Raw genomic sequence first — 25,839 nt, 5'->3', positions numbered from 1 at the left:
TTCATAGTTCGTGTGTATGGACGGTGAGTGTTCAGATCTTGATCGAATGAAAATCCAAAGGTGCGTATCGGCTCGCTCTTTGTGCTATACTGCGAGTCCGAAATAAGTCCTTTGATAGTCACGACACTCATGTCGTCCTCTGTTGTGCTCATTCCGACCAGTGATGGATTCGGGACCGCGTCTCGGCCAGTGATTGATGAAATGGTGCTTGGTGGGCGTCCAAATGTACGGTGCTCTATCCATGTCATCTGTCGGGATATCTCTTGATTGCTCGCAAGAACTTGAGTGACAAGGGTGGCAGGCTCGCTCACTGACGCTGAGACTTCACCTATGGAAGCGCTAATACCAGCAGACATCAGGTACTGTCCTTATACATTGAGACTCCAGCCCAACTTACCAGTTCAATGTTGTCATCATGAGATTGAGTGATACTTTGGAACTGTGCAAGAGCTTGAACAAAGGCTTCGTGGTATGCTCCTTGAGAGCCCACTGTCACAGTCTGCCAAGTTGCATTGCATCCGACGGTTTCAGTGATTCAATCATCTCCTCCAGCTCCGAAGAATGAAAACACAATTAGACAAGGCAACCACGGTTTGTTCTACCATCAGGAGGTTCCCGTTGGATCTAAATGCTGCTTTGGGGCCTATCAAGGAACATTGCAGCTGACTCAAGCAAGCGCTGATATCGGAGACTTCTTGCAGAACATTCGAGGCTAGCTCGGGAGCATCTTTCACACTTCAGATGAACCTGAAGTGGGATTCGGTGACCTTAGCCGCAGCCCCGACCAGGCCAACTGTGGAGGCGGCGGCAAAGATTGGATCCATAGTCTTGCGCATACAACACAAATGAGCGCGTAAGCCGTCACTAGAGTGGTTTCCTTGAATCCTAGACAACATTTATGAGAGATCAGCACCAAAGCTCAACAGAACTTGGAATAAATGGCCATTGTTCTATTCAGATCGACAAGTGCAGAGCCTTGCACTCGGCTGACCGTTTACATGGTAACAAATAGCGTCGTCGATCACTCACCTTCTGAAAACACTTTTCATAATAGGCTTGAACGTCCACCTCTAGGTACTCATCCAGGTGCGTTTGCTTGCAAACTTGGTCTGACTTTGACTCCTAACCCTGCATATGGGCGCCCTCGAGAAAGAGTCTTGTTGATTTGACTGAAGTACTTGTGGTTTTCTTTCGCCAGTCCCCCTAAATGATGCCTAAAGTCGTAAATCCTTAAAAGCAGCCTTATGGAGACCTGAGAACTACCTTGGGGATCTTTCTCGAAGTACTGGCTGTTGCGGGATTATTCTGAGCCGCGCACTTGTCTATTATTAGAGGAGTGTCTCCGTGCTTTTAGGCAGAAGAGCGTAATGCCTCAGGGGACCATGGCTGAATTCTTGTCTGGAAAGCTCGCGGATACCACTTGTGTTACCCTCTCACTCAAAACAGTCGAACGAAACTACTGTTCAAGAAATGAAGCGTTGCGTCGTGAGTAATTATTGAATTGCACTGACAAGCGCTAGGGCGGAGTACTATTATCCGGCCCTTCATTAAGACGAACGCAAGACTACACCGGGATCCAAACTCGTCTTAGGACGAAGATCGCGGATGTGGTTGCTTCAGAGTGAGACTCCGATTTTGGGGCTGTGCTGTAGCAATGTAGCCGTACGTGCACGATTGCAGAGCGGCGGCTATGTAAGTTTCGGAGGGTCCAGGGAGAGAAATCGAATGCACAGCTACAAGCAATGCGCCAGTAAATTCAGGCGGATATATGTCGCTAAGTCAAAGGTGCAAATGTCTTTTCACCCTTTATCAGATTTCGTGTTCGAGGTATTTAATAAGAAGTGAGATACCTGCTTCAGTCAATTTATACTAAGTACTGTGAGCATACTCTTGGCTTTCGCGACCGCTAAAGCTTATTGATGTTTCATTGCTCCCATCTTTTGTCAAAATGCACGTCTCCTACCTCGCTCTTCTCATCGCCCGAATGCTCGTCACCTGTAGCAGCGTGTGTTTCGCAAATCCCCTCTTCGCTGCCGAAGCCGTAGCCCGATCTGTACTGCCGACCGATGTTTCTCTAAACGACCTTCGCGAACCTGCCGAACCCACCTGCACCGAGCTCAGTGCCCTCTCGACTTCCTTCAACGACCTCGGTACCTTCTCCAGTGATTGCATAGCCGCCGCAAATGACTTCTTCAACATGGGGGTGATATCCCGAATGGCATGGCACTGGAAAAGAGTCTCGGCAGAGCAGCCTCCTCAACCAGGCTACAACTTTCTACCTTACAGTGTGGCGCCGAGAGGTTGTATGATACAATTGGATGTGCTGGACGATCCTGATGCCGAGGACCAATTTGCGCTGGTGCAAATTGCGGACGACTTCAGGCGACTGTTTACAAAATGCGTAAGACCGAACCCGAGAGCATTGGCGGCGGGGTTTGTACCTGTGGGACCGAGAAGGGTGTTGAAGCTGTCGATTGAGCCTACGCCCATGAGTGGGTACTCGGAGGGGGCAGGCTTTGCCTTGAATGGCACGAGGTTGCTGAATGTCACATCGCAGGGGTGATTGAACTGTGGTTTTGACGCATTTTAACGATGAAGGCATTCGGTTTATTGTATTAAAGGAAAACCTTTGCGGCCGGGTCCTTTTTCCTCTCGTTGGTCAAAAGTGCGTTCAGAAAAAACAGCCCCTTTCAATTTCCCTTGATATTGCGAAGAAACAGCATCAGCAGCAGCTATATTTGTCTTGAACTTTAGCCTCTATGTTACAAATTGGAGGATTGGCACCATAGAGCCTCCGAGATCCTGTGCTTTGCAGTCGTAACCACAATTTTATAAAGGGTGATCAACTGGGCACACAGCATACTCTCTGCAGTGGGTAGCACTAGTCTGGTCTTCGGCGGCGGCTACGATAACGATAAACACAGGTCTGATCAGGTAGAAAATATTTTTTATGTTCCAACTTGCCAGCTATTTAATAGTGCTTGGGTGTCAGGGTATCTTTCCTCGCCACTGATGCTGCTTGTGGAATGTTGGCGGCTCCGTTCCCTTAGCCTTCTGTTGTTCTAGTGCTCTACTTATCGAAGTCAGTGTCACAGAGGTCCAAGCAAAGCTTGGCTAAGTCAGAAAAGGTGACTACCCAAGGGACAAACCCGTCAGCAACGATGAGTCCCAAGATCTGAAGAGCAGTAGAGGGTGACTGGCGGCGAAAGGCGCAAAAGAGGAGAGCACACAAATACAGAGGCTTTCAACCCGTAGAGAAGCCCTAACTTCGAGTCGATACTCAGCAGGTCCTCACTGCAATTGGACAACAAATCCAACGCCAAACACTTATGATCAATAACCGTTTCGTCATTTGCAGTAAATGCTTCGCGACAAGATCTTGGCCTCCAAACACCGTGATGAAGGGCATCCAAGAACTAATGCGGAAGTGTACTGCCCCAAGCGCTTGGAAGACGGCGTCACGCCGAGCTTCGCTTCCCATACAGCCTCGTTCACTTTGGATTAGGGAAGGCTGCCTCCTTTTCCAATCCTCTTGCTTGCTATGTCGTAGCTCGTGTGCTTGTGGCAAATATGGTTAGCAAGTGACTGTATTTAGCAGAGGAAAGATACCATTGAGAAAGGCTTTGCGATGAGTTTCGGCTTCAGCGTGTCAGACATCTATGGATGCGCGCGTTTGGCGTATATGCTTTACGATGAGTTCAAGCAAGCGCTGGGGGCTTGTCAGGAAACTGCACGGGAACTACTGCTTTTCCATCGAGTGTTTTTGAAGACTAAAACGACCATCGAATGCGAAAGCAGCCATCTCAGTCAATCCGACGACGCTGCCCTTGGGGCTTGCTTTGAGTGTTGCAAAGAGCTTCTTTTTGTGCAGACATTCGATGCTCTCGTGATGCCAGAAAGCTTCGAGAAGATAGAATTCGTTGCGTTTCATGGCTGTCTTATTGAGCATGGTTCACGAACGGAGTACGACCCTAGGTATGACCTAATTACACTCGTCAGAGGTTTGCGTCAGCATTTCGGTGAAAGAGGATTTGCCTTACGGATTCCGAAGCTCCAACGTGGACATCGGCACATATTGAGAAATTGACGGCGTTCAATGTCCTCATCATTCAGTACATGTTCATTGAATCGAGTGTTCCCGTACTTGGCGGCTGATCGCTCCGCATCTCAGGTCTTACCAAAGTGGAATTCAAGCCTCTCAGGAGCGCATAGAAAGATGCGTCGAAGAGTCTCACGACCTCCTGGTAAAGTCTTCGGCCGATCACGTGCTCCTTCTTGACTCCCTCTCAGACCGTCTGGAAATATCACATACTCGTATTGAAGCACAACTTCAAACCATACTCGCAAACTAGCAGAGGTCGAAAAGCCCGAACATGTCTCACAGTCTAGACGCCTCTTCCCCAGAAGGTCGTCAGACATGGATGGAGCTAGGTGGGCTTTTGAGGGATGAGGGTATCATGCCAGCTATGATTCAGAGGAACCGTGGGCTTCTGGTCAATGTTGTGAAGACCACTCTCTAAAATCAGACGTTTTTGGCAGAATCGACACCACAGTCGTGCGCGGCCGCGCCTGGATACCATGTCGATGAAATACCACCTCGAGCGTCACTCACCCGAGAAACGCATCTTGCCTGAGCGTTCCTTCTGTCTTATCTCCAACGAGCCTTCTAGGATCTGCATCGCCTCGCAGTGCGGGCTTTACAGACGCATTCCTCGAAAGACGATCCGGCGTGGCAAGCTTCCTAGATCAAGTGCAGAACGTTGATAATGGAATGCAGTCCCTGCTTCAAGGCATGAGTTACGAGAAGTTCAGCGAGGAGTACGACCAGGATGACTTCGACGACCTTGAAGTTGAACATCGTGAGCTCGGAGGAGTTCCCATCACTCGTCACTCGTGCTCTTGTGTCCAATGCACAAATCACGATGACGATTGTGACGGCCGCTGTCTGCTGTGATGGAATCATTCGATGAGGTTTTCAGCTTCGATGTAATGCTCAGTGCCAGATCCTGTTTGGAGAGTGTTTTCTATGCAGAATGGATTCCGCAAGGCCTCAATGAGCTCTGCTTTTCCAAGAGCGGCTGAAGCACGCATGCAGATCGAGCACTACAGACTTTCCCTATTCCATAGCAATTGTTGGGAGATCAGAGTCATGTCGAGCGTGGTAAGGACAACAGCGTGGTCTGAGGGACATGCTGATTGAAAGCTTTTGACGAGGATCTAGGCAAAGAAAAGTCGAATGATTATTTACTGGAACTACAAGTTGGCACTTCCTTTTTTGATATATAGCTATACTTCCTAGTCTTTCTGTAAGAGATAAAGCTCTAATGAAGCTATTAAGACTGATTTTATTTTAGATCGGCCACTGTTAGCAATTAATGGTAGGCAACGCAGCATAAGGTGTTTACCGCTATCAAGCACAGACTCCCTCGGAGTTTTGGCCTAATGGTTGTGCTTTTAGATTCCTAAAGTCACAAAAATCAGCCAGGCGTCGACTTAGCTACCTAAGCTAGCACATCCATGTGACCAGTCACACGCTGGCATCCTCCACCGATGTCTTATGAGAATGGTAAGAGTTTTGCGTTGATCGATAAGTGGAATTTATTACGTACCTCCATTCTCGAGTGGGCCGACTTCAGGCATGATTTGGATTCCACCGCTCATGCCTCGAATATGATATTAAGCTATTGGTACCTAAGATCTTATGCTGTAGGCTTTCGGCCGTAGGCGACATGGCTAATGTTACAACTTATTAGCATCTGGCATTCTCCGCCCCAGCATAACATAAAAGGATGAACGAACTCACAAGTCGAGCTGAGCATGAATCTTGGGGTCTCTGAAATCCTTGCGAACCTTCGCAATGAGAACCTGCACCTCTTCTAGCCTCCAACCGAGTACTTGCGTCAAAAGGCGAAGGGTCATCCCCTCTAATCCGTCTTCCAGTGTCACCAAGTTCCATGCACCGACAGTTTTCTGGACAAGCATTAGCGCGCTGACTGGGTTCTCGCAGTGGAATTCAGGATCTTACCAAATGTTTGTCTTTCGGCCACGGTCCAATGGGTAGACGGAATCGTTCATGGTACACATCTACAAAGCCCGCATCCTTCATCCATCCTTGAATCTTTGGGCCTGGCTCTGGGTCCTTGCCGAAGGACGTACAGGCACCACATCCGAGATCGTTCCATTTTCGAACTGCGTGCTCAGATGTAACTGACCCATCTTCGGAGTAGATACGGAGGTTGTAATCCTGGAATTCGGTGTATCCGCCAGGCTTTGTGGCTTCGAAACATTGGCGTACCAATTTTTCCCAGTCGGAAATTGCTGCCGCTAGGTAGCGACAATGGACAAAGTCAAATTGGTGTTGGAACGTCCAATCGTCTTCCAGATCGTCGACCTCGAACTTGACGTTGACTGGCACCCTATCGGCTTTGAGTAATAGGCTCTATTGGGTAATGGGTATTTGAATTCCTTACCACGTTGGCTGCGTTGGGCTTAGGTCAGTACCAAGGATCTCCGAGTCTGGGAACTCATCGCTCATTTCGATGGCCCAGATGCCCGTCCCGGTTCCAATGTCCAAGATTCTAGCTGGTTTATCTATAGGTGCCAGATAAAGCTTATTACCCATAGTGAGCTTGAACATCTGATGGCTTAGGTCGAGACGATCTTGTTCCCTCTCGTCGTTCGGCATGATGTAGCTTCCATCCTTGAAAGCGTGGTATCGACGGCCATTCTCGATTGGGTACCTCTCGATGCTGCTGGTTATTGATGCGGTATAAGTTGACCTACCGACAAGTGATTAGCTCCCCGGGCGCTAAACATACACTTGCACCGCAAAGGCACATACACATCATCTCCAATACTGGAGTCGGACGCGTCGTAGAGCTAGGACAAGCGTCAGTGACGTCAGTAGGAAGCCTTCACCTGGTGTTCGTGCTTACATCTGGGTCTGCTTCGATGTTTTGCGCTGTTGCTGGAACGTCGGCCATGACTTTGTCAAAGACTGGGAAGTTACTCTTGTATACGCTCTGGAGTGGTAGAATGTCCACGAGCGGGGTAAGAGAGGTGGGCGAAGGACGACGTACTTAAGAGTCGAATTACTCCTCGTTGAGCCCGGAAAGGCCGTAGGATTACGGCCAGACCATACCCGATTGCAGTTAGCGATGATTCGAGAGGATTTGATCCTCGAGTTGTGGTTCTTAGCCCCCGTGCTACGCTCCTTTAGCGGAACCCCCACCAACAGGCTTCGTTGAAGTTCGGGGTTTGCATAGAGCTTACGCAAGACACAATCCCAATCGACCCTTGCTGAAAGTACCTTGCCAGCGCACACACCAGTCGCTCACTTGGCGGATTGTTCGCGTGGTATCGATGCCATTCTCTGCCTCTTTCAACGCAGCATTGCTGCCTGTGTGAAAATTTCTGCTCCTGAATGGCCGACTGCTGACGTTGATAAAAGTGCAGGCCTCTTCGCAGAGTCGTATGCTTTGTCGCAGTCATGGAATGAAGAAGAGGCCCCATGTGACTTTCTTCGTCAACCCTTCTTGCTCCCTGGTCCCTACTTGTGTGTTACAGAAATGAGCTCCCTCGCTTATTAGCGACCGAGAAACCCATTAATCAGACAGCACAAGAGTGTAACTTGGGTATATCGTGATTATATATATCATTATTCATCATACATGCCTCGAACACTGAGCCTTCTGGGTATCATTGATAACAAAAGGATTTTTTCCTCAATTACTATCCCCATTCCGTACTATTTCCCAACCATGCTGTTCCTATGTACCCGCAGCTCCTCCTCCCAGTTCATCTTCGAATGTGTCCTAGAGAGCGTAGATAACCGTTTCGCACGCGCCTTTTCCGCATCAATATCAGCTTGCTTTTCCAAGTCAATCTCCATACTACCGAGAGTCGAGGCCCGCGAAGGCTGGTCTGGAGGACGCCGAGGATTGATGCCCAGTCGTCCCAGAAGATTGAAGTAGGGTTTCGCGAAAATCTTCCAGATTCTGTAAGAGAGGCGTCGCGCGTGTCTATTGAAGGCTACCATGAGTGCGACTACTATAACTGCGAGAGATATAGCGCCCATGTAGGTGAATATTTCGTGTAGTGTCGGTAGCGCTGAATTCTCATTGCCTGGATTACCGCTCCATTCGCGTGCGTTGATACCTACGCCCCAGTCAGTCCTGCTGCTAAACGATGTCAACCGTGGTTGGAAGATGCGAAGTTACCGAATACAGACGCGAAGAAAGACAAAGGTAAAAAAATGATCGTGAATATCGTAAAAATCATAACAGATCGCGATTGATCGGCAGCAACCTCGGTTTGCTCGCGGGCTAGGTGTGCTTCTACAATATTGGCCTGCTTCTGCTTCATGTCGAGAAGCTCCTTGAAAGCCTTTTGAGCGGCTTGAGCGCCCTTGAGCATGCCGTCTAACTGCTCTTTGTGTTCGGTTAGGAACTGGTCGACGTCGTATAAGAAGTTGATACCGTTGAAGCCCTTTCCATGGCGGGTATTCAGATCACGATATTGTTTAATCATTTCCGAAACACAACTTTGCTGCTCTTTGATTAACTTTTCAATTGTACTCAATTCGTCTTCGATATCACGCAACTCGAGGAGAGCGTCAAGGTCTTTACGGTTGTCTATATGCTGTTGTGCATTGATATCCTTAGCCTTCTTATATTGGTGATTGTTGCGGAACTCTTTGAAGCTGAGCGTTTGCTGTTCAGTCAAAATTGATATGTACTCTTCGAATACTCGAAAGACCTGGAGATTCCGGTCAGTGGTCCGGTCAAGCAGGGCCTTCACTGCGTGGAAAACGGCAAGTGCAGCAAAGTCGAAAGGATCCGTGCATTGGTTCGCATAATCGCCGTTGATGTCCTGATAGATCTCACTCCGCACATCTCCTTCTTTCCAAAGGCCGCCATCGTTGTCTTCCTTTTCTTTGGGAGCGAAGAATGTGATCACAGTCTTGTTGTCCACGATCCAGAGCCAAAGTTGGTCCACCATTAGGACCTTTGCAGCACCATCGTCGGCATTTGGCATTGAGGCCGCTGCTGCGCGACTGGACTGAAGCTTGTGCTTCATCGACAGCTCTTTGGGTGGTTGCATATCTGCATCAGGTTTCGTGCGCTTGTATAATATCTGGTCAGCATCTCGAACAGAGGTATTCCGCAGGCTCGGATATCCATATTGGTCGAGGGTCCGCCGGCAATGGACTGGTCTATCTGACGTAAGGTGTTGCCAGATGAGCTTGTGTTCCATTGATTTTCCGCTAGCGACGTGTTTTGCAATCGGGCGAGCGTGGGGTTGCTCCCTCCGCAATTTGATGATCTCCGCTCGTTTTTGCAGATTCCTGAATGAGTCCCAGTGGAGGTAGGGCAAGTATGCCACGAACTGGACGTCTTCAACGGCACTCAACGGTGTTGCCATGTCTACGTGCTTCTCTGAGCTCTTTGGCAGCAAACACTTAACGCTAGGTCTCACGAAACGGGCGTGGGGTGAGGCGTGTCGTGACTGGTTATGCTGCGAGAACCACATCTTGTCCATCAGGAGCTTGGTGTGGAGATTCAGATTATCCTTGTCTTGAGAGATTGTTGTGAGGACGAGAGGCACCCACCCAGCATGGGTGAAAGGAACGTGAATCCATTTAAACCGCTCCGAAGATGAACTGGGCAGCTGAAAAAGGTGCGCACGTTGAGGCCGTCTCCCTTGATCTGTGTCCTTGTTCGCCGCATTGGTCGTGAATGCAACTTTCTTACTTGCTTTGGGTGCTAGATGGCCTGGAGATCCCGGATCCAATACCTCTATAGTCAAGGAGGGCCGCCTAGTATGTATGTTCTTGGGGAGCGGAACAGTTGGAGCAGAAAGCTTTGGATATGAATCTGCTCTGGAAGCATCACTAGAGGTCTCATCGCTTTCCGCCGAGGTGACCATCAAGGTTGGAGCTGCTGGCTCCGAAGCGGGCCTGAATTCTATGGCTGGCCTGACCGATCCATTCCTGCTACCCTCGTCCGCTTGATCAGTTCCACGGACCCTCGCTTCCATACATTTTGATGGTCCACTTTCGAGAAAGGTCTGGAGCGAAGGGTGAGCAGTCATGATCTTTATCGATCCAGGCTCTCCTTGCGTGCCCACAACATAGAACTGATGGACATCTACTTCAGTGTTCGACATTATATCATGATTCAGAGCGTGATGAAGGCTGCGCTCATCGGCACTAAATTCTTTCACAAAGGCGGTAATTTCGTCGACATAAAAGCTGTACAGAGCATCCTCATCCGTGAATTGCGGACCGCCAACGTGGGTGGTATTGAGCTGTATAACCTCTTCGTCTTCGAAAGGTGCCTCAGGGCTGCTCAGCTTTCCAGAACGGCTGTCCACAATGCATAGCCGGATGGTGGTCAAAGTTTCCCCACCCAGGTCGTTCGTAGATAGTACAACCAAGTTCGTGTCTTCACTCTCAACGTAGCTGTATATTTTCACCCCGAAAACACTGACAGCAAATACATGATTGAGAGTCTGGATAAAAGATTTTGGAGTCAGCATTACCTGTTCAATAAGAGTCTTCGAGCCATGAGGCATATGTGAAAAGCAAACACTCCTTGGACAAGTCTCAAGGCTTAAGATCAGGTTTGAATGAGAACATCTGGTCTCCGAAAATACTTACTTCCAGGTCCGTATTACGTAACAAGAAGTCGTGCCGAAGGTTTTCAGACATTTCCCATTTCAACCCCAAATGATCTTGCACAGTTTGGACATACTCAGGCTCGGAGAGCACGCTTGAGCCGTGGTGCGGTGTGGAGAAGAATGTAACCCCAAGACACCATGCTGCGATGCTGTTCTGGCCTTCGGCGTCCCTCTTGCTGAGTGCTTGCTTGACAACGATACCTCCCGTACTGTGACATATGAAGAGTATAGGCCGCCGGTCTGTCCTTTGCGCTCTGCGATGCTCGCTAACAATTTCCAAAAAACGATCTGCCCACTCCGCGACTCCGTAATCCGCGACCAACGCCTCCCCAGCAGCGAATTCTTCGGCTGATTTCTTGTGCGCATGATCGTTCGGCCCTTGGGGCGGTTTCACCTCCAATTCCCTTTCCGGACGCGTAAGGTGATCATAGAGATGGACTTGGGCGGCGGGGTAAAGTCTGTCATGCAATACATAGTCGAGCCGGCGGCGTTCGAAGCCAGCGCTGTCGGTCTGGCGTTCCCATGTCTTTCTTGGATCAGCGCCAATGGCCGGTACGCATACAATACTGCGACAGGTCAGCGTTTGCTCTCATAGAAGGCCAAATTTCCCAACGTACTCGACCTTGACTCCACCGTCTTTGGGCTTTGACAGCGACGAGAAGACGAAGGCCATGACCAGAAAACAGATAAAGGATGTCTAAGTACTCAGCATTATTGCGTCGACGAAGCAGACGATCGGGTTAAATGCATTAAGATACCGTCGCAACATACAGAAGGAGAACAGCGACTCGGGACTGATGAAGAAAGCAGGAAACAGCCAGCAGAAAACCTGGGGAGGGATAAGATCTGCCATCTGCAGCCTTGCCAGGTCTTTACCGGGGCTATCTTCAGCCGCCAGGGTGCCCTCGCCGCCCCCAAACCCGAAGCAGCAAGCTTTGCAATCCTGCTAGACAATCGCCCCAGACGCTGTCTATGCCGGGCTGGACCGCCAGGCCAAGGCCATGATCAGCGCCGGGGTCGCCCTGAGACCATTCCATTGGCTATGGGCAGCTCCTTTTCAACGTAGCTAGGAGTCCTCGTGAAGATTTTCGACTTATCAGGAACACCAGGAAACATGACAGTTGCTAACATAATTGAAGGAAGGTAGGCTTGTAGGGAGGAATGAAAGTTGTAAGCGAATGGCTATAGAAAGAAGCCCAGGGGTGGACCCCGGAGAAATACGCCTAGAGGCGCATGTTCCCGCTATGACACCCCACCCAGATTGTTTGATTCCGTTCAACCTGCCTTCACTTCTCTTCTGCAACCGGCCATCTGCCAGCGGTCAGCGGTCAGCTGTCCCAATATATATGTCTATATATTACGATCACATTTTCGACTATTAAAAACCCAGTCATGGCTGCAATGGCCAACTCCTCTCAGATTGACCCATCGAAACCTGCCAAATACCCTATCACTATCAGCGAACAGTTGTTGCGAGAAGATGGACCACGCAAACGGCGGAAGGTCAATATTCAGCGTGCGTCGTGCCCTCCAATTTGTGTCTGACGGGACTGATTGATATGTTCATAGTCAACCACAGGCCAAAGCTCTCCACTTCGTCCACCAAATCCATCATCACTCCATCCTCGCAAGGCCGCGACAATGGCTACAATCTCTCTCTCACGGACGAAGTAAATGGAGACGTCTATCTCTATAACGGCGCCCAGCAACCCTCAGAAGCAGTCGCCTTGATCTACGACCCGAATACTCAAACCTTTACCCTCGACAAAATAGACACTTCGTTCCGCTTCAATCTTCGCAGCACCCCTTCAAACAAAGACATCGCCAGCTTAGCCAGCCAATACCCACAGCTTGAAACCGGTCTCCCCGCCCCGGAAAATGTCGAAGATGACCTCTTTGACGAAGGCTCAGCGAATGACCATGAAGATCTGACTCGCGAGGCTGATCCGCATAATCCCTACGACTACCGTCATTTCCTCAAACCTGCTCAACAGCGTCTCTCGCCAACGCCTGAACCGTCTCCCATGCCTAATCACAACTCCAACTCCTCCCCAATCCTCACCGGCCATCCCCCGCGCCCTTCGAAGCCTAAGCACCGGTCTAAACCTCCGAGATCTCGACATCTCTCGCCTAACCCTCGGGAAGAAGCGGATGCCGACAATGAAGACAGCGAAAACGATGATCCATTGGAAATCATCGATGATTCGAAACCGAAGAACGAAAGGCCATCGCGGCGTTTCCTTGCCGGCCTGAACGAAGGATTCCGCGGCGGCAGCGAACCGAGGAGTCTGAGATCTGTGGCTAGCTCTATGAGTCCATCCATTCAAGGCGACACCTCTGACGAGGAGAATGGAGATAGAAAGAGCAACGCAGATGTCGAAGAGATAGATCTTGGGGAAGGAACTTTAGAATTCGAGAGCCATGGTGCTGCAGAGCAAGAGGTAGAGACGCCAGGAAACGGGTGGGACGATGAGGATGAAGTAGACCTGTTGGAGCAAGAGCTGGAGCAGGAGCTAGAACGGCAGGCTGATCAGGACGCCGGTAACCGGAGGGTGAATGGTGCGAATGGCGTGAATGGCGTGAACGGCACATATACCAATAGAGTGGTGGAAGAGAGCTCTGAGGAGAGCGAGGAGGAGTGAGCCAGCAAAGCGTTGCTATTAGAGCCAGGCTTTCGTCTGATGGTCGAATCTAAGCATTCAACTTCGGCGACTTCATCCCATCTCCCAACCCAAAAGCCTTCCCACCGCGGACACTCCCCCCACCACTGGCTAGATTTTCCAGTTTCCCAGCCAGAACCCGATGCTTCGTCATCACCTCCACCCACTCTCCATCTTCCTCGTCCTCATTTGCATCCTCATCATCCTGTCCAAGATCGGCTAACAGCAAGCTAAAATCCCCACCCAACCTCCCCAGACTTCCAGCACAGTACAGCACCTGTGTCAACAAGCTCTCGCGGGATGATTTATCCCTCACGTTGGGCAAATAATGTTTTAGTGTTTCCGTGAGCAAGCCAACCAGATGCAATGGGTATGTTGAAAGAGCAGATGGTAGGGGCGACAGAGGATCTTGCTGCTGCTGACTTGGAGGGGTAGGCTGAGGTGCAGACACACTTCTCAAGCCAAAGGTTTTGAACTTTAGGCCCAGGTCTTCCGAGACAGAGGTAGAGTCTGGACCGGAGGGGAAGATGCTTTTGTACATTGAAATGATGGCGAAAGATTGTTCGCGGAAGATCTCAATGTAGCGCTTTAGGTAGCGCTCCGTTTGTTGGCCGCCGGACCAGGCGTCGCTGGTAGTCTTCTTGGTAGTGGAGTTGCTCTCTCGAAGGCGTATCGCAGTCTCTTGTTCTGCAAGGTCTCGGAGGGGGTCAAGTGCCGAGAGCATAGAGACGAGAGTTGCGAGACGGCAGACTAGGAATAGAGCACCCAACGTACCATCCCGGTTACCGCCACTACCGTCCAAATCTGGTGCTACTCTTCGAAGCCATCCGACTGTTCGCATACCCGCTGCTAACTTGATGTTCTGGGAGCGTAGACTTGCGATCAAATTCGAAGTCATCTCTTGCATAGCCTCTTCTGTCTGCTGGTAGATTGAGCTCACGAGCTCCGAGTCCTGGTAAAGCAGGTGCAGTCGCTTGATGTGCGAATGTAGGTCCAATGCTGAGGCATAGTTGGCCGCATTTGAAGCACCCTGAGCCGTAGAGGTTGATATAGCAGAGGCAAGTAGCGTAGGCAGATCCAGTATATCTGACAGCCGGTCCACATTCCTGGCCATCAACAAGGCTTTCTTCCGTCGGTCCAGCACCTCATTCTCAGCACTCCGGCTGTATTTTTCCGAGAAAGCCACCGCTTGCTCGTCAAGTCTTGGTATCTCATTTCGCAGACTCTCTGCTTCTGCCGCTAGCTGTGGTAAGCTTGTACGTAGACTCGAAAGATGGTCTGATGATGCTACTATAGCGGGATTCGATCTGGCTGAGAGCGACTGCAGTGATAAGAGAGTCGTATGTGATGATTGTGCCAGCGATTGAGGTTCCGTGGATGTCAGAGAGGCTAAGGGTAGCGTGGAAAGACGGTTCAGGTACTTTGCAGTGACCTGGTCTGATACGCTGGGGACCGGGCGTGGAGAGGCAGATGTGTCGAAGTAGGGCACCAGTAGCTCGTACAGTGGATCTGCCATTCTTATGAATAGTCGCTTCAACTCAAAGACTGGAGTTATAAAAGCAAATACTAGTTGTGAATCTGGGTTATGTGTTGACAGTGGGACGGGATATCCTCGGTTTCATAAGACCGAAGTCCTCCGCAGAAGTATTTTCTCAATTCGCAACCCTAGTTCCTATCGAGGATTCTGACTACTGTGTCTGTCAATACTAATTACCACCTCACGAAAATGTCAGAACCCATCCCAGAATCCATCCCCACCTCCTCCGATCCCCGCTCCAAACGCCCCCTCAAACGCCGTGCCCTCACCCCCGTCACACAGCAAGCCTCGCAAGTCGACGCCCTCTTCGCCAAACCCGACCGCGACATCCCCATCCCCTCCTCCACCGCCCTCGCAAAGAAATCTACCCTCTCCGCCCCTCCCGAAATTGTCGCCAACGTCCAAGGCTCCAGCGCCGGAGCGGGCAGCGGGGAGTTCCATGTGTACAAAGCGAGTCGGAGGAGGGAATATGAGAGGGTGAAGATGATGGATGAGGAGGTGGCGAGGGAGAAGGCGGATGAGGAGTTTGAGAGGAAGAAGGAGGAGACGAGGAAGAAGGATGAGGAGAAAACGGGGAAGAATAGGAAGAGGAGGGAGAAGAAGAAGAACAAGGGCAAGGATGGGAACGGAGAGGCCGACCATGACAACCAAGGAGGAAACATGAATGGGATGTCAAAGCTTGATCGTGTTACTCTTCCCGGACTGAAGCAGGATGTAGAGTCAGGGGATGAACTACCTGCTACGACTGCTGAAGATGTTGGGGTCATCATTCACGATGACGATTGAGGCACCGCGCAGTGACATTGTCCATGTTTCCAAACAGTGTAACATTCTCCGCGGCTTACACAAGCACTCTGACTCACATTTTTTGTCTAGAGTGGTGGGTGCGGACCAGATTCAAAGACGGCGGAATTGAGAGCGATGATAGCCGGCCTAATGCGGAACACAATCAATGCCTGCTATTCAGCTGCTTCTCAGAGCAAGATGCTCTGGGCTCGCCTGCATTTCCTGTGAGATAAGTACGGTTGTCTTTGCTCCGCTATGTGTGGGCTCGAGCGCTGATGTTGACTTTTAGCTAGGAGATTCATGGCATCACTTTTTCATTGACGGTGACGAGCTTCCTGCTTGACAGACTTCAATTCTAGAGGTTGATGTAGTGTTGTGATTGCTCTAAATATGATACTGTTACTGCGTACTATCTTCCTTCCCCATATCGTGCCTTCGCAACATGCCATCAGCCACGTCTCGAAATCCGCATCACCCTCACATTCCTGTGACCCGCCACCCTCCATCCTCACCCAATTGCAGGTTGGCTTCGACTCCGATCTCGTCTTCCACTAGGTAGCCTCAATCCCGAGGTAGCCTCAGTCACACGAGTAAATCGTTCCTGAACGCCTTGTTATCAGCTCACCTCGCCGGAAGAGAAGAAAGCGGAAAGCGGAAAATTTTACCCATGCTGTTTTCCAGGTAGCCATGGAAGGATCGTGAAGTCCTACCAAAACTCTCTCAAATGCCCTCTTCCAAGCTCTCAGGACCCGACAATGGTGAACGGTAAGCTGACAGAGGACAGGCGCCCGAGAACAATGGTGTGGGCTGCACGATAGGAATGGATGTCGTACAGTGAAGGGATTGGCACGAGCCTGGTGTTGGTTGTGTATAATTTCGAAGCCTTTGTCTTAAGTCAGTAAAGTACATCATACTCAGAGAAGGATGGATACCTTTGTAGGAGCCTCGCAGCTCTTCTGTTGGCCTCCTCCATTGACAAAGTAGTCGACCGAACACCCCGCAGTGCCGCAACGAAGCAGTTGATTGATTGGGCAGTCCGGAGCGTCGACATCATTTGAGTGAGCGAATACTGTGAGCTGCTGAAGTCGTCTGGGCGGATACCACAAGTTGTGGCATCGGTCGGGCAAGTACCGGGAATTGTGGAGGTCCCTTGGCTTGAGATGGAGGGGTACTGTTCTGGGTTGTGGAAGTCTGTTGGTTCGAGAGGAAACGGTAGTGTCTGGGTGTCGGACTCAAACTGGCGCACCGCCAAGCGAAGTCGAATCTATGAGGGAGAAAACTTTCTTTATCAGCCAAAGGCCGGCCAGCATTTCTCCTGACCCCTCAGGTTACATGAATGTATCATCATCAAAAATTCAGATTAAGCATGTGTCCGTCACGGGGGCATTCAAGGAGAAAGTACTGGCCTTTCAGGAATATGTTGAAGGCCGGCCAGCAGCTCTCCCGGTCACCCCGAAAGCAATCGGGGTCTCATCATCCATAGTCAGAGTTCCTTCGAGTCGATTCCTGCAGCTGCAGATGGGGGAAAGGGCCGACTGGCTTTTTAGTGGACAATGATGACAGGCCATGACGGCACACCTGTCCTAGGTGCTTGCACCTTTGACCGTCCATCCTTACGGGGATCGTGCCCGTCGGCATGCTCTGAGTCCCTGGCAGCAACCCTTCCGCGAGTCCGGAATTCTGGTTGTCCGACTCAAGTTGGCGCACCTCCAAGCGGATTCGAATCTGAAGGAGAGAGTCTTTTGTCAGCCAAAGGCCGGCCAGCACTCCATCCCATCCACCTACCTGCATTACGTTCTCATCACAAGGAAATCAAAAAACTATAAAAGAGTGTGAGTCTTTCTATAGGAGCACACGAACGGGGTACACGAGGAAAATCCACTGGCCTTTGATTGTCTGTCACGAGTACGACGGAATCACAACCGATGGCAGCAGAGCGAAGATCGTCGTCGTGTTCTGCTTCTGTGACAAGCTATTAGCCACTATTCGAGGGATGATACCCGCAATGGAGGAGTATCTGGACAATGACGACAAGCCAGGACGGCATACCTACTCCAGGTCCTTGCTCCTTTCTCTGTCCGTGCTCGGCGGTGATTGTGTCTTGGAAGCCGTCGATACGCTCTGAGTCCCGGGTAGAAGGTGATGATAGCGGAGAGGATGTATGATGGAGAGGAAACCGTTAGCCTCTGTTGCATGAAGGTACAAGTACTATGGTGTAAGACTTACCACCGTTGCAGCAGCTTCTGCTCTGGTGTCGAGAGAGATGGGCTCAGGAAACCGGCCAATGGACGACAGCGAGAAGCTTTGAAGCATGCACTGCACTGGTAGGATGCCATGAAGATGCTGCACAATAGAGGAGTGTTTAGAGGAGTCTGATGGATGACTGGAAGAACGGAAGGGTGGTCAACAGGGAGAGGTTTGGTGAGCGAGTGGTGTGGAAGAAAGAGAAAGTGAAAAAGTGGGAGATGCCTTCTTGTACTCACACAGGCAAGTCTACAGACCCTCCTTCCCATTGTCTTGATGCTTTCGAAACTCAAAGTCCCGGAAGGCAGCTGCCTGCGTTTGGGTGGTCTTCAGGAGGAGCACGTCAAAGCTCCTTCCAGAATGGAACACCCAACGCATCATAGGCGATCCTACTGACAGTGCGGCACGCTACGCTCTAAGTCTATCAAAGGAGTAACCTAAGCTGAATGAAAAGCGGCAGCAAGGATCGCCCCTACTACTGACTACATGGCTCTTCGAGGTTCCATGGCTACGATTCCGACTATACTAACACTGTCACTGCGAGAAGAGAGGCATGATTTGGGCAATAGCTACAGATGTTTCCACCGTGGTGCGTTTGCGAGTCTTTCATTTGCTAATCTCGACGGAGTGAGTGCTCATTCTTGGCGATGCTACTTGAACAGGCGTGCCATCATACTAAGACTCCAGGTTGACTCGATTAACTAACTACCGTACGGACACAATGCCCAACTCGGAAACTGTGCTCGATTACAAAAAGACCACGTAGAGTACACAAGATACCCTCCCTTCCCCATTCCTCCCCCGCTTAACCAAAAGATTTGCAGCCGCTTGCTACGGCAAGAACGAATACACGGTGCAAAAGCGAAGCTTCCTTCTCAAACCCTTCCTCCTCTCTGCACCGTTTACACAGGGAGCTAAGCTGCCGCTGCGAGGTAGGAGGAATGACCCATCACATGATGGTAATGGATATGACAACCCGTACAATCTCCGCTCCCTCGGACGCATGGCATACCGATACACCCCCCGCCGGAAACCACAGCGTCAACGGCGCCCTCCTCCCGGCTTCCAAGTCGCGCGAACCCCCGTCTACGTTCCGTAGCTCATCGATTCGCATCGCTCTTTTGACGAAAGTCTCAGCGGAGAAGGCACAATCGGTCCGTGAGCTGCTGCACCCGGACCCGATCGATTCTTCCGGCGAGGAAGCTCTCAAATTTTCAATATCCAACGTGAGACCCCGAACGACCACTCGCTGGCATATCGCCTCGCGTTGCGGCCCTTGCGGCTGGAGCACTCATTCTGGATCTGAGACCGAGGAGTATAGTAACGGTGCGTCGCATTGGATCGTGGATGGGGTTTTTACGCGTGAGTTACCGGGGATTGTTTCTATGACTCGGAGTTTGTTCAATTGAATGCTTTCGTTTGGGAAGGGTGGCCGGATATGGGATGGGTGCGATGGAAGAATTATTTTCATGTCTTGGACTACGTTCATTTAGATCATCTGTGTGGGAATGGTAGGTAGCCGGATATCGCGATGGTTCCAACCCTACTCGTCCACTACCATGCTGTCGCTAGTTTCCAAGTCGCCTCTTTACCGCCGGTCGAAGGAGGCTCGAGGCTCCTCTTTCGTCACACTTCGGGTCCGGCTCCGTGATCGTGGGTTACCATGATTGCTTTGCACACTCCTTGACCCCAGTTGTAAATCATTTGTACGGCCGGCTCAGCATGTGATTCTTTTCTCGTGCACTAAGAACGATCGTCGTAACGTCTCGATTCATCACTGCACTGTAACACGACGTATGTATCAAGATTATCTATATATCGCTAAGTTCCCTATGACTAGCTCTGCCCAAGAACTATCTCGCAGTCTCCAGACACACCGTTCCCCGCTCCGGACCGTTCAAAGAACATGGGTTCCTCTCCCACTACCCCCACTCCACTCACCAAACCCTCAAGACGACCATCCCACCCTCGCCATCCTCCGCCGCACCCATCGCGTATCCCGGCACATGATCCCCCCATCCGCAGTCCGCAGCAAGCCATCGTATTCGTGGCAGCGACTGTGGACCACAGAGCGGGGATCCCCGTGCCTGGTCCCGCCTTCCCGTCTCCCCTGCTAGAGCTGCTCGAAGGTAACTCCGGCCGGGTGGTTGTGCGTTTTCACGTCAGGAGGGGTTGCGGTTGTCGCTGGGGCGTGCACGCCGGACCTGGCGAGGGGGAAGTACGGTGTGGGACGAGGGGTTGTGGTGCACGGGGACTCTGGCCGGAAGGTGAGAAGTTTGTTCGGAGGTTGGGAGATCCCCACGGTGGCGAATGTGTTGGTCGCTCTGGTGTTCTTGCCGGGGCGGCCGATCGCCCGAGGCTTTCGCTGGACGGTCCGGTCGTTCTGGCCACTTTGGTACTTGCATATGAACTTTTGCCCGCGCGATGGACTTGAATGGTTGGCAAAGGCGGTGAAATTGAGTTGCAGTGGCGGGATGTAGTGAATTGGCATCATGGCTGAGAAGCGCAGAGTGCTTCCAACACTGTCGCGGCTGGACAAGTGAACGGCGAATGGTCGTGCTATCGATCGCACTGAGGTATACCTCTGACGGTACGGCCCTGCTCGAAGTTACCAAGATGATTTAACCCGTTGGAACGCCGGCTTAGTGACTCGGGGCATGAGCTGAGTATCACGAACTAAAAGAAGTTGGCACAACGCCAGACGAAAGGTGTGGAAGAATTTGGTTTCCAGTCGAATGCTTATTACATTTATGCAGAAGGCGAGAGGGTTTGGACCGCAAAGAGAGGCGTCGACAGAGTTCGGAAAGGGCCGATGCGAATCCACGAGCCTGCTCGCCACCACCGCGCTGAGATTTCTGAGCAACGATATTTGTGCTCCCAAAAGTGAGGGATTTTCTTATCTTCTGGGCTGTATAGCCTGCAGACCTGCAGCGAGCGGCTATCGCTTTCCCCAATCAAAAAGACTGGAAGACAGAGAGGTAACACAGGATAGAATCTCGCCTATGCAACAAACCAAAAAGGTTGATGCCAGAATTCTTGTTTAAGAAAAAATCTCCAAAAATCTCCAAAAGTCTGTGCGCCTTGACGATACGAGCGTCGTACAGCTTTCCCCTCCCATCTTCAGAATGAGCAAATTGTAGGCGGAATGCGAAATGCGATCATGTCAGATTGATGATCTGTGTTCCATTCTCCTACCCTCGATAGGTCTTACTTTCCCATTCGCTATTATTATTAAGGATTTGAGAGAAGTTCGACCTCGTCTTTGTGCAACCCTCACGTGTCTAGCGGTCGTATTTCATGTCACTTGCTCACCTAATCATACCTAGGATGAAATCATACATAGGATGATGGTCTGGTACATGCGGAGTGCGGACACAAGGCTTCTTTAACATTTCCACGGGTTGTTCTTTCTGGCTTGAACTGTGTCGATCTCGTTTCACAAATTTGGCATTAGTCGCCAACACGAGGAACACGAGGAACACGAGGGGGTTGGGAGGTTGTAGAATGCGTAAAGAAGAAAGCCAGAAAGGGAAGGACCAAGCTAGAAAGGAAAAGACCGAAGCCATCCGATAAGGCAGCCACCGGACAAGGGTGAGAAAAAGTGACTAGTCGTCGCCGACGGCTGTGCCGAAAAGAGGCCATGTTGGTTTGCGACATATTCTACCAGATATGGAAAGGTTCCCGTGTGGCTTGTCATTAGCGCAAGCCAATAAAAGCGGTGGCGGCGGAGAAAGGACGCAAGGACACAAGGACGCCACGACATGCCAAGGCTAACGGCGATCTTTACCCCTTTTTTCCACTTTCTGCGTCTCCTCTTCCCTCGAAGCGAAAAGACATCCTGGGTCCAAGGGTAGGTCGATACGGCTTGATGTGCTACATGAGGAAGAAGATAGCTGGATCGACAGAACTCCGGTCGCCATAGCCATGTGAGCGAGTAAACCAACAGGGGAACATGGGTACCGCTGGGGATGCTCCTAGTAAGAGGAAAAGGAATCAAGTTGTCCGTGGGTTTCATGCCAGAAATTGGCTGTTATCATGCTGTAGAAGGAGGAGAAGGATGAAATCTGCAGGTCCGGTGTGTCATTGGTTGGCGCTCCAGCTAAACAAGATCCGTTGCGCTTCCTCATCTGCAGCGATGCAGTCGTAGAGACTAAGAGTAGGATTCGCAGAATGCAATGCACTCAGCTGCAGGCGGTTGGCTTTTTCGGACCCAAGGAGACATTTTCTGTCATCAGGCGCGGTCAGAAATGGTGGACCAGGTTATGAATGTGCGGGCTGGCTTGAGCCATCGGGACGCGACAGCCACCGATCTGCTCGTCCACTGTGTGCCCATTCCTGAAACCCAGTAACCCATCTCACCCAGAATCGATATGCGTCCACCCAGCGTGCAGGACTCTTGTTCGGGTGACCAAGAGTGTGGTAGTAGTGTCGCTTGGATTATACTTGAGGTGAGATGAATTCTTGTACCAGAGAAGGGCGGACCAATTCCGGCAGAAATGGGGGCCGAAGTAGCCTGTTGGGTGCAACTGCAGGGTGAGATGGGATGCATAAGGTAAGGTAGGCGAGATGTATTACTGTAGTTAGATAGTAGTGGTAGTTGGATCGGTAGGACCTACTCTTTCACTTGATGTATCACTGAGGTGTCACTTTTGATTTTTTTCACTATTCTCAGCATTTTTCACTACCTTACTATTATTACAGCCGAATGCGCAGCTCAAGTTGGCTTTTAGGCATGCAGATCCAAAGCTTGACCGGCTGTTCGGAAAGCTGCCGAGAAGTTTAGAATTCTTGGAAGAATCCCAAAGGCAACATTTGTCGACCAATGGACAGCTGAAAGATCCATAGGTAACTTAATTAATCAAAAATCAACCCAAATTCCAATGATGGAGCATGAGCATGAGCATGAGCATGAGCCCTGGAAACCACTTTGATGTAGAGTAGCCAAGCATACTTTATCTACCTATCGAAATTGTAAATCCGTCTTGCCTGCCTGTGACCGCCTGGCGCATCGCGAAACATGAAAAAACAACATTGCGCCCAATCCGGGCCTGTCTCCACCACCTTCCCGGGTAGGGTAGGGAAAAAGAAGGATACGGTAAGCAGAATAAGCACTGGCAGGCCTGAAAGGAAGTAGATATGTAGTGATTGGGCCAAAAGCTGCAAAGCCAAAACCCCATGGTCGTACATAGTTCCTGCCTAGGACAAGCGTCACAACTCACAAGCCCACCCTCTCCTCCCTACCTTACTCCCCCCCCCCTCCCCGAATTGGCCGATCCCACGTACCGTCAATACTTACGCATTCGACGATCTTTTTCTTGCCTCTCGTTCGCACTTACCTCTTTACCCTTTTATCCTTTTAATTCCAACCTTTTCAATCTAAAGTAGACTCCCCTACCGTACTTTACTCTACCTACTCTACCTTGAAAGCCACGCGCGTAAAGATCGGCTGGTGCTGGCATAGCCTCTTTCCACTTTCATTCGACAAAATCCCTCCCACCAAAAACAACACTACTTTCGGATCATCGACCGGCGTCTTGATTGCCTGACTTGGTAGATATACCCGTTCCTCACCCCATTCTCACACGCCTCTTGCTCACCTCTCATTGGACTGCCAGAATTTGCTACAATTGTACTATTAACCTTTCACTCCTCCTTACCTTTCGTTGAAAAGTGAATAATAAAAAAACAAAAACAAAAACAAAAAAGGTCACCGCACCTTCTTCTTCCGGATTGTTATATTCTCCGCCCACTCCTCTCAAAAAAGGTTGTACCTACTTACTTTAAATCATCCCACACTCTCGCTCAATCCACTCTTACTTTATCTCACCGACATCTTGAGCCTCCACCTCCGCACCAATGTTGCTTACACTCAAACCTTTACAACAGCACGGGTTTGCAAATCCCTATGCAGCTTCATCTGCTCAACAACGCTCTCCCTCCTCATACTATTCCTCACCCCCAAAGTCCGCTTCTCTTCCTCCTCTACCGGATAACAAACCCCGGAGAATGAGCACACCACATCGAGGCCTGCCGCCTCCCTCAGCCATGGAACGAAGTCTGCCATTGCCCGAACGAGCGCCACAAACAACCGGCCTGTCATTGGCTTCGCTGCCTGCCGCCCCTTCACAATGGCAAGGCGGTCAAGACGAGTCAATGCGAACCTGGTTACACGCCAAATCCGAGGAGGATCGACGCAAACAGGAAGAAGAAAAGACTCGACAAGAGGGCTTGAGGTTGGAGCAGCGAAAGCTCGAACAAAATATGCTACAAGAATCTCTACGAGGCGGGATCCCTCCACCAATGGTTCCGATGATCTTTGCCAGCCTTGGGGGAGGCCAGGTTGCGCAATTGAGCCTGGAATGGGCCCAACATTACATGCAACAGCTCACTATCCAGCAGCAGACCCAAATCCAGCAGCAGCAGCAGCAACAACAGCAGCAGCAACAACAGCAACAACAACAGCAACAACAGCAGCAGCAGCAACAGCAACAGCAAGCCCAAACTCAGGCCCAAGCCCAGATCCAGCAGCCGCCAGCACATTCCCAACTCCAAACTTCGCCGGAACAACGCCGAGACACCCGTCTCCTGACCGGTCCAAATCCGAATCCTTACGGGGCGCAGCAAATGCAGCCGCCGGCACAGACGACACCGATACAACCAGTGCAGCAGCCTCAAGCCAATGCAAGCTTCACATCCTCATACACAAACTCTGCTCTCCCCAGCGAGCGCGTCAGGTCACAGCAACCTCTACAAGCAGCGCCACCGACATCGAACCCACGGCCTACAACTTCACAGTCCTCTTTGTCTCGTCTCAACACCGGTGGTGATCTACATGTGCCCACTCCGGGAACTTCCGCCGCTCTACAATTAACAGGCCAGCATCCTCTACAGCAAACGCAGACAAGCCAACAGCAAGAGCAACCCTCTTCACCTCTGTACTTTCATCATTGGCAACCACCCGGGGAGCAAGGCAAGTCTAAAGACAAGGAGCAAGGAACACCATCAGGCAGGAGTGCGCACACATCTCCAAACACGCAACCCCCAGGATCTCACCTGCGCTCGGAGTACACCACTTCGCCCAAAAAGCGCAAAGCGACAGGGTCCCACCAGCCCGCGCCAACACCCTCCTCTCACACATCACCATCCTTCAACCACCAAGGCTCATCGGGTTCCACTTCTGGCCGACGCCGCCGACAAAATTCCAGGGCCAGCGATGGCTCTTCCCGTGCAGCGCATGAGAGTGGACGACAGAGTCTAGAGGGCGAGGCCGAAAGTAGCAGAAGTTCGGCGCATGCTGAAACACGCCACCCTCCAGCTCATCATGCGGCCGGGTCGGATAACAGAGAAATGAGGGAGATGAGGCATGCATCACGGGATTTAAGCGAGCGAAGCAGTCCCAAACGGGAGTCATGACCAGGCTCTAGTCTCTACCATTGGACAAGTCGAAACGTCGAGGATGATTTCATTTCCTTTCATTTCATGCAGGGTGCCATGGCGACCTGTCATTTGCGTGGTGTTATATGTTTGGATCTGGCATTCTGACCGGCTACTTATACCCTTCTCGCGCATCTTACATTGCATTTGGCGGTATGCATGTGTTGCTTGCATTTTGGTTGTCTACTACAAGTGCCCGGTATTTATACGCCCTGGGGGCACGGGCACAATTGACAGACTCCAGTCTATTCCCCGATATTTTGCATTCTTGTACCATACTTTTGACCTAGGGACATTTTGATCTCCGGATCGTAGGAAATTCAAGGCAGACGCAACGGCCATTGGGACCGCTGCTGCATGCATGCATTATCGTTCTCGCCACCATTTTGTTGGGTGGAAATTACTTGTCATTTCGCTTGGCCTTGGCCTGCATACCGCCCTCTCCCCGTCCAGCAAAACCGAGTTTAGAAAAGTCGGGCATAGATGCGCTTTGACGCA

The 25,839-nt window shown here is 50.9% G+C and overlaps 7 protein-coding genes across 7 annotated transcripts; 4 read left to right on the top strand and 3 right to left on the bottom strand.

Moving 5' to 3' along the window:
* Nucleotides 1-1,948: 1,948 nt before the first annotated feature.
* Nucleotides 1,949-2,563, top strand: HO173_002552 (uncharacterized protein; the record flags this gene model as incomplete). Its single annotated transcript, XM_037304485.1, has 1 exon — nt 1,949-2,563. One exon carries the CDS (start codon nt 1,949-1,951, stop codon nt 2,561-2,563), a length of 615 nt encoding a protein of 204 aa, XP_037168578.1.
* Nucleotides 2,564-5,699: 3,136 nt separating this feature from the next.
* HO173_002551 (uncharacterized protein) lies at nt 5,700-6,983 on the bottom strand (the record flags this gene model as incomplete). The annotated part of the gene is made up of 6 exons (XM_037304484.1): nt 5,700-5,733; nt 5,804-5,970; nt 6,026-6,416; nt 6,471-6,779; nt 6,842-6,879; nt 6,936-6,983. 6 exons carry the CDS (start codon nt 6,981-6,983, stop codon nt 5,700-5,702), a joined length of 987 nt encoding a protein of 328 aa, XP_037168577.1.
* Nucleotides 6,984-7,747: 764 nt separating this feature from the next.
* HO173_002550 (uncharacterized protein) lies at nt 7,748-11,353 on the bottom strand (the record flags this gene model as incomplete). Its single annotated transcript, XM_037304483.1, has 4 exons — nt 7,748-8,157; nt 8,220-10,512; nt 10,661-11,246; nt 11,298-11,353. The coding sequence occupies 4 exons, from the start codon at nt 11,351-11,353 to the stop codon at nt 7,748-7,750; spliced, it is 3,345 nt and encodes a 1,114-aa protein (XP_037168576.1).
* A 719-nt stretch (nt 11,354-12,072) lies between these two features.
* HO173_002549 (uncharacterized protein) lies at nt 12,073-13,322 on the top strand (the record flags this gene model as incomplete). The annotated part of the gene is made up of 2 exons (XM_037304482.1): nt 12,073-12,196; nt 12,250-13,322. 2 exons carry the CDS (start codon nt 12,073-12,075, stop codon nt 13,320-13,322), a joined length of 1,197 nt encoding a protein of 398 aa, XP_037168575.1.
* Nucleotides 13,323-13,371: 49 nt separating this feature from the next.
* Nucleotides 13,372-14,856, bottom strand: HO173_002548 (uncharacterized protein; the record flags this gene model as incomplete). Its single annotated transcript, XM_037304481.1, has 1 exon — nt 13,372-14,856. One exon carries the CDS (start codon nt 14,854-14,856, stop codon nt 13,372-13,374), a length of 1,485 nt encoding a protein of 494 aa, XP_037168574.1.
* A 210-nt stretch (nt 14,857-15,066) lies between these two features.
* On the top strand, nt 15,067-15,663 carry HO173_002547 (uncharacterized protein; the record flags this gene model as incomplete). Its single annotated transcript, XM_037304480.1, has 1 exon — nt 15,067-15,663. The coding sequence occupies one exon, from the start codon at nt 15,067-15,069 to the stop codon at nt 15,661-15,663; it is 597 nt and encodes a 198-aa protein (XP_037168573.1).
* A 7,261-nt stretch (nt 15,664-22,924) lies between these two features.
* Nucleotides 22,925-25,320, top strand: HO173_002546 (uncharacterized protein; the record flags this gene model as incomplete). Its single annotated transcript, XM_037304479.1, has 2 exons — nt 22,925-23,002; nt 23,794-25,320. The coding sequence occupies 2 exons, from the start codon at nt 22,925-22,927 to the stop codon at nt 25,318-25,320; spliced, it is 1,605 nt and encodes a 534-aa protein (XP_037168572.1).
* Nucleotides 25,321-25,839: the final 519 nt, after the last annotated feature.

This window comes from Letharia columbiana (assembly GCF_014066305.1).
Source record: "Letharia columbiana isolate WasteWater2 chromosome Unknown Sc0000005_s0, whole genome shotgun sequence".
Lineage (NCBI taxonomy): Eukaryota > Fungi > Ascomycota > Lecanoromycetes > Lecanorales > Parmeliaceae > Letharia > Letharia columbiana.
Note: the sequence above shows the minus strand (reverse complement) of the source record. Positions and strands in the feature narration are given on the sequence as shown.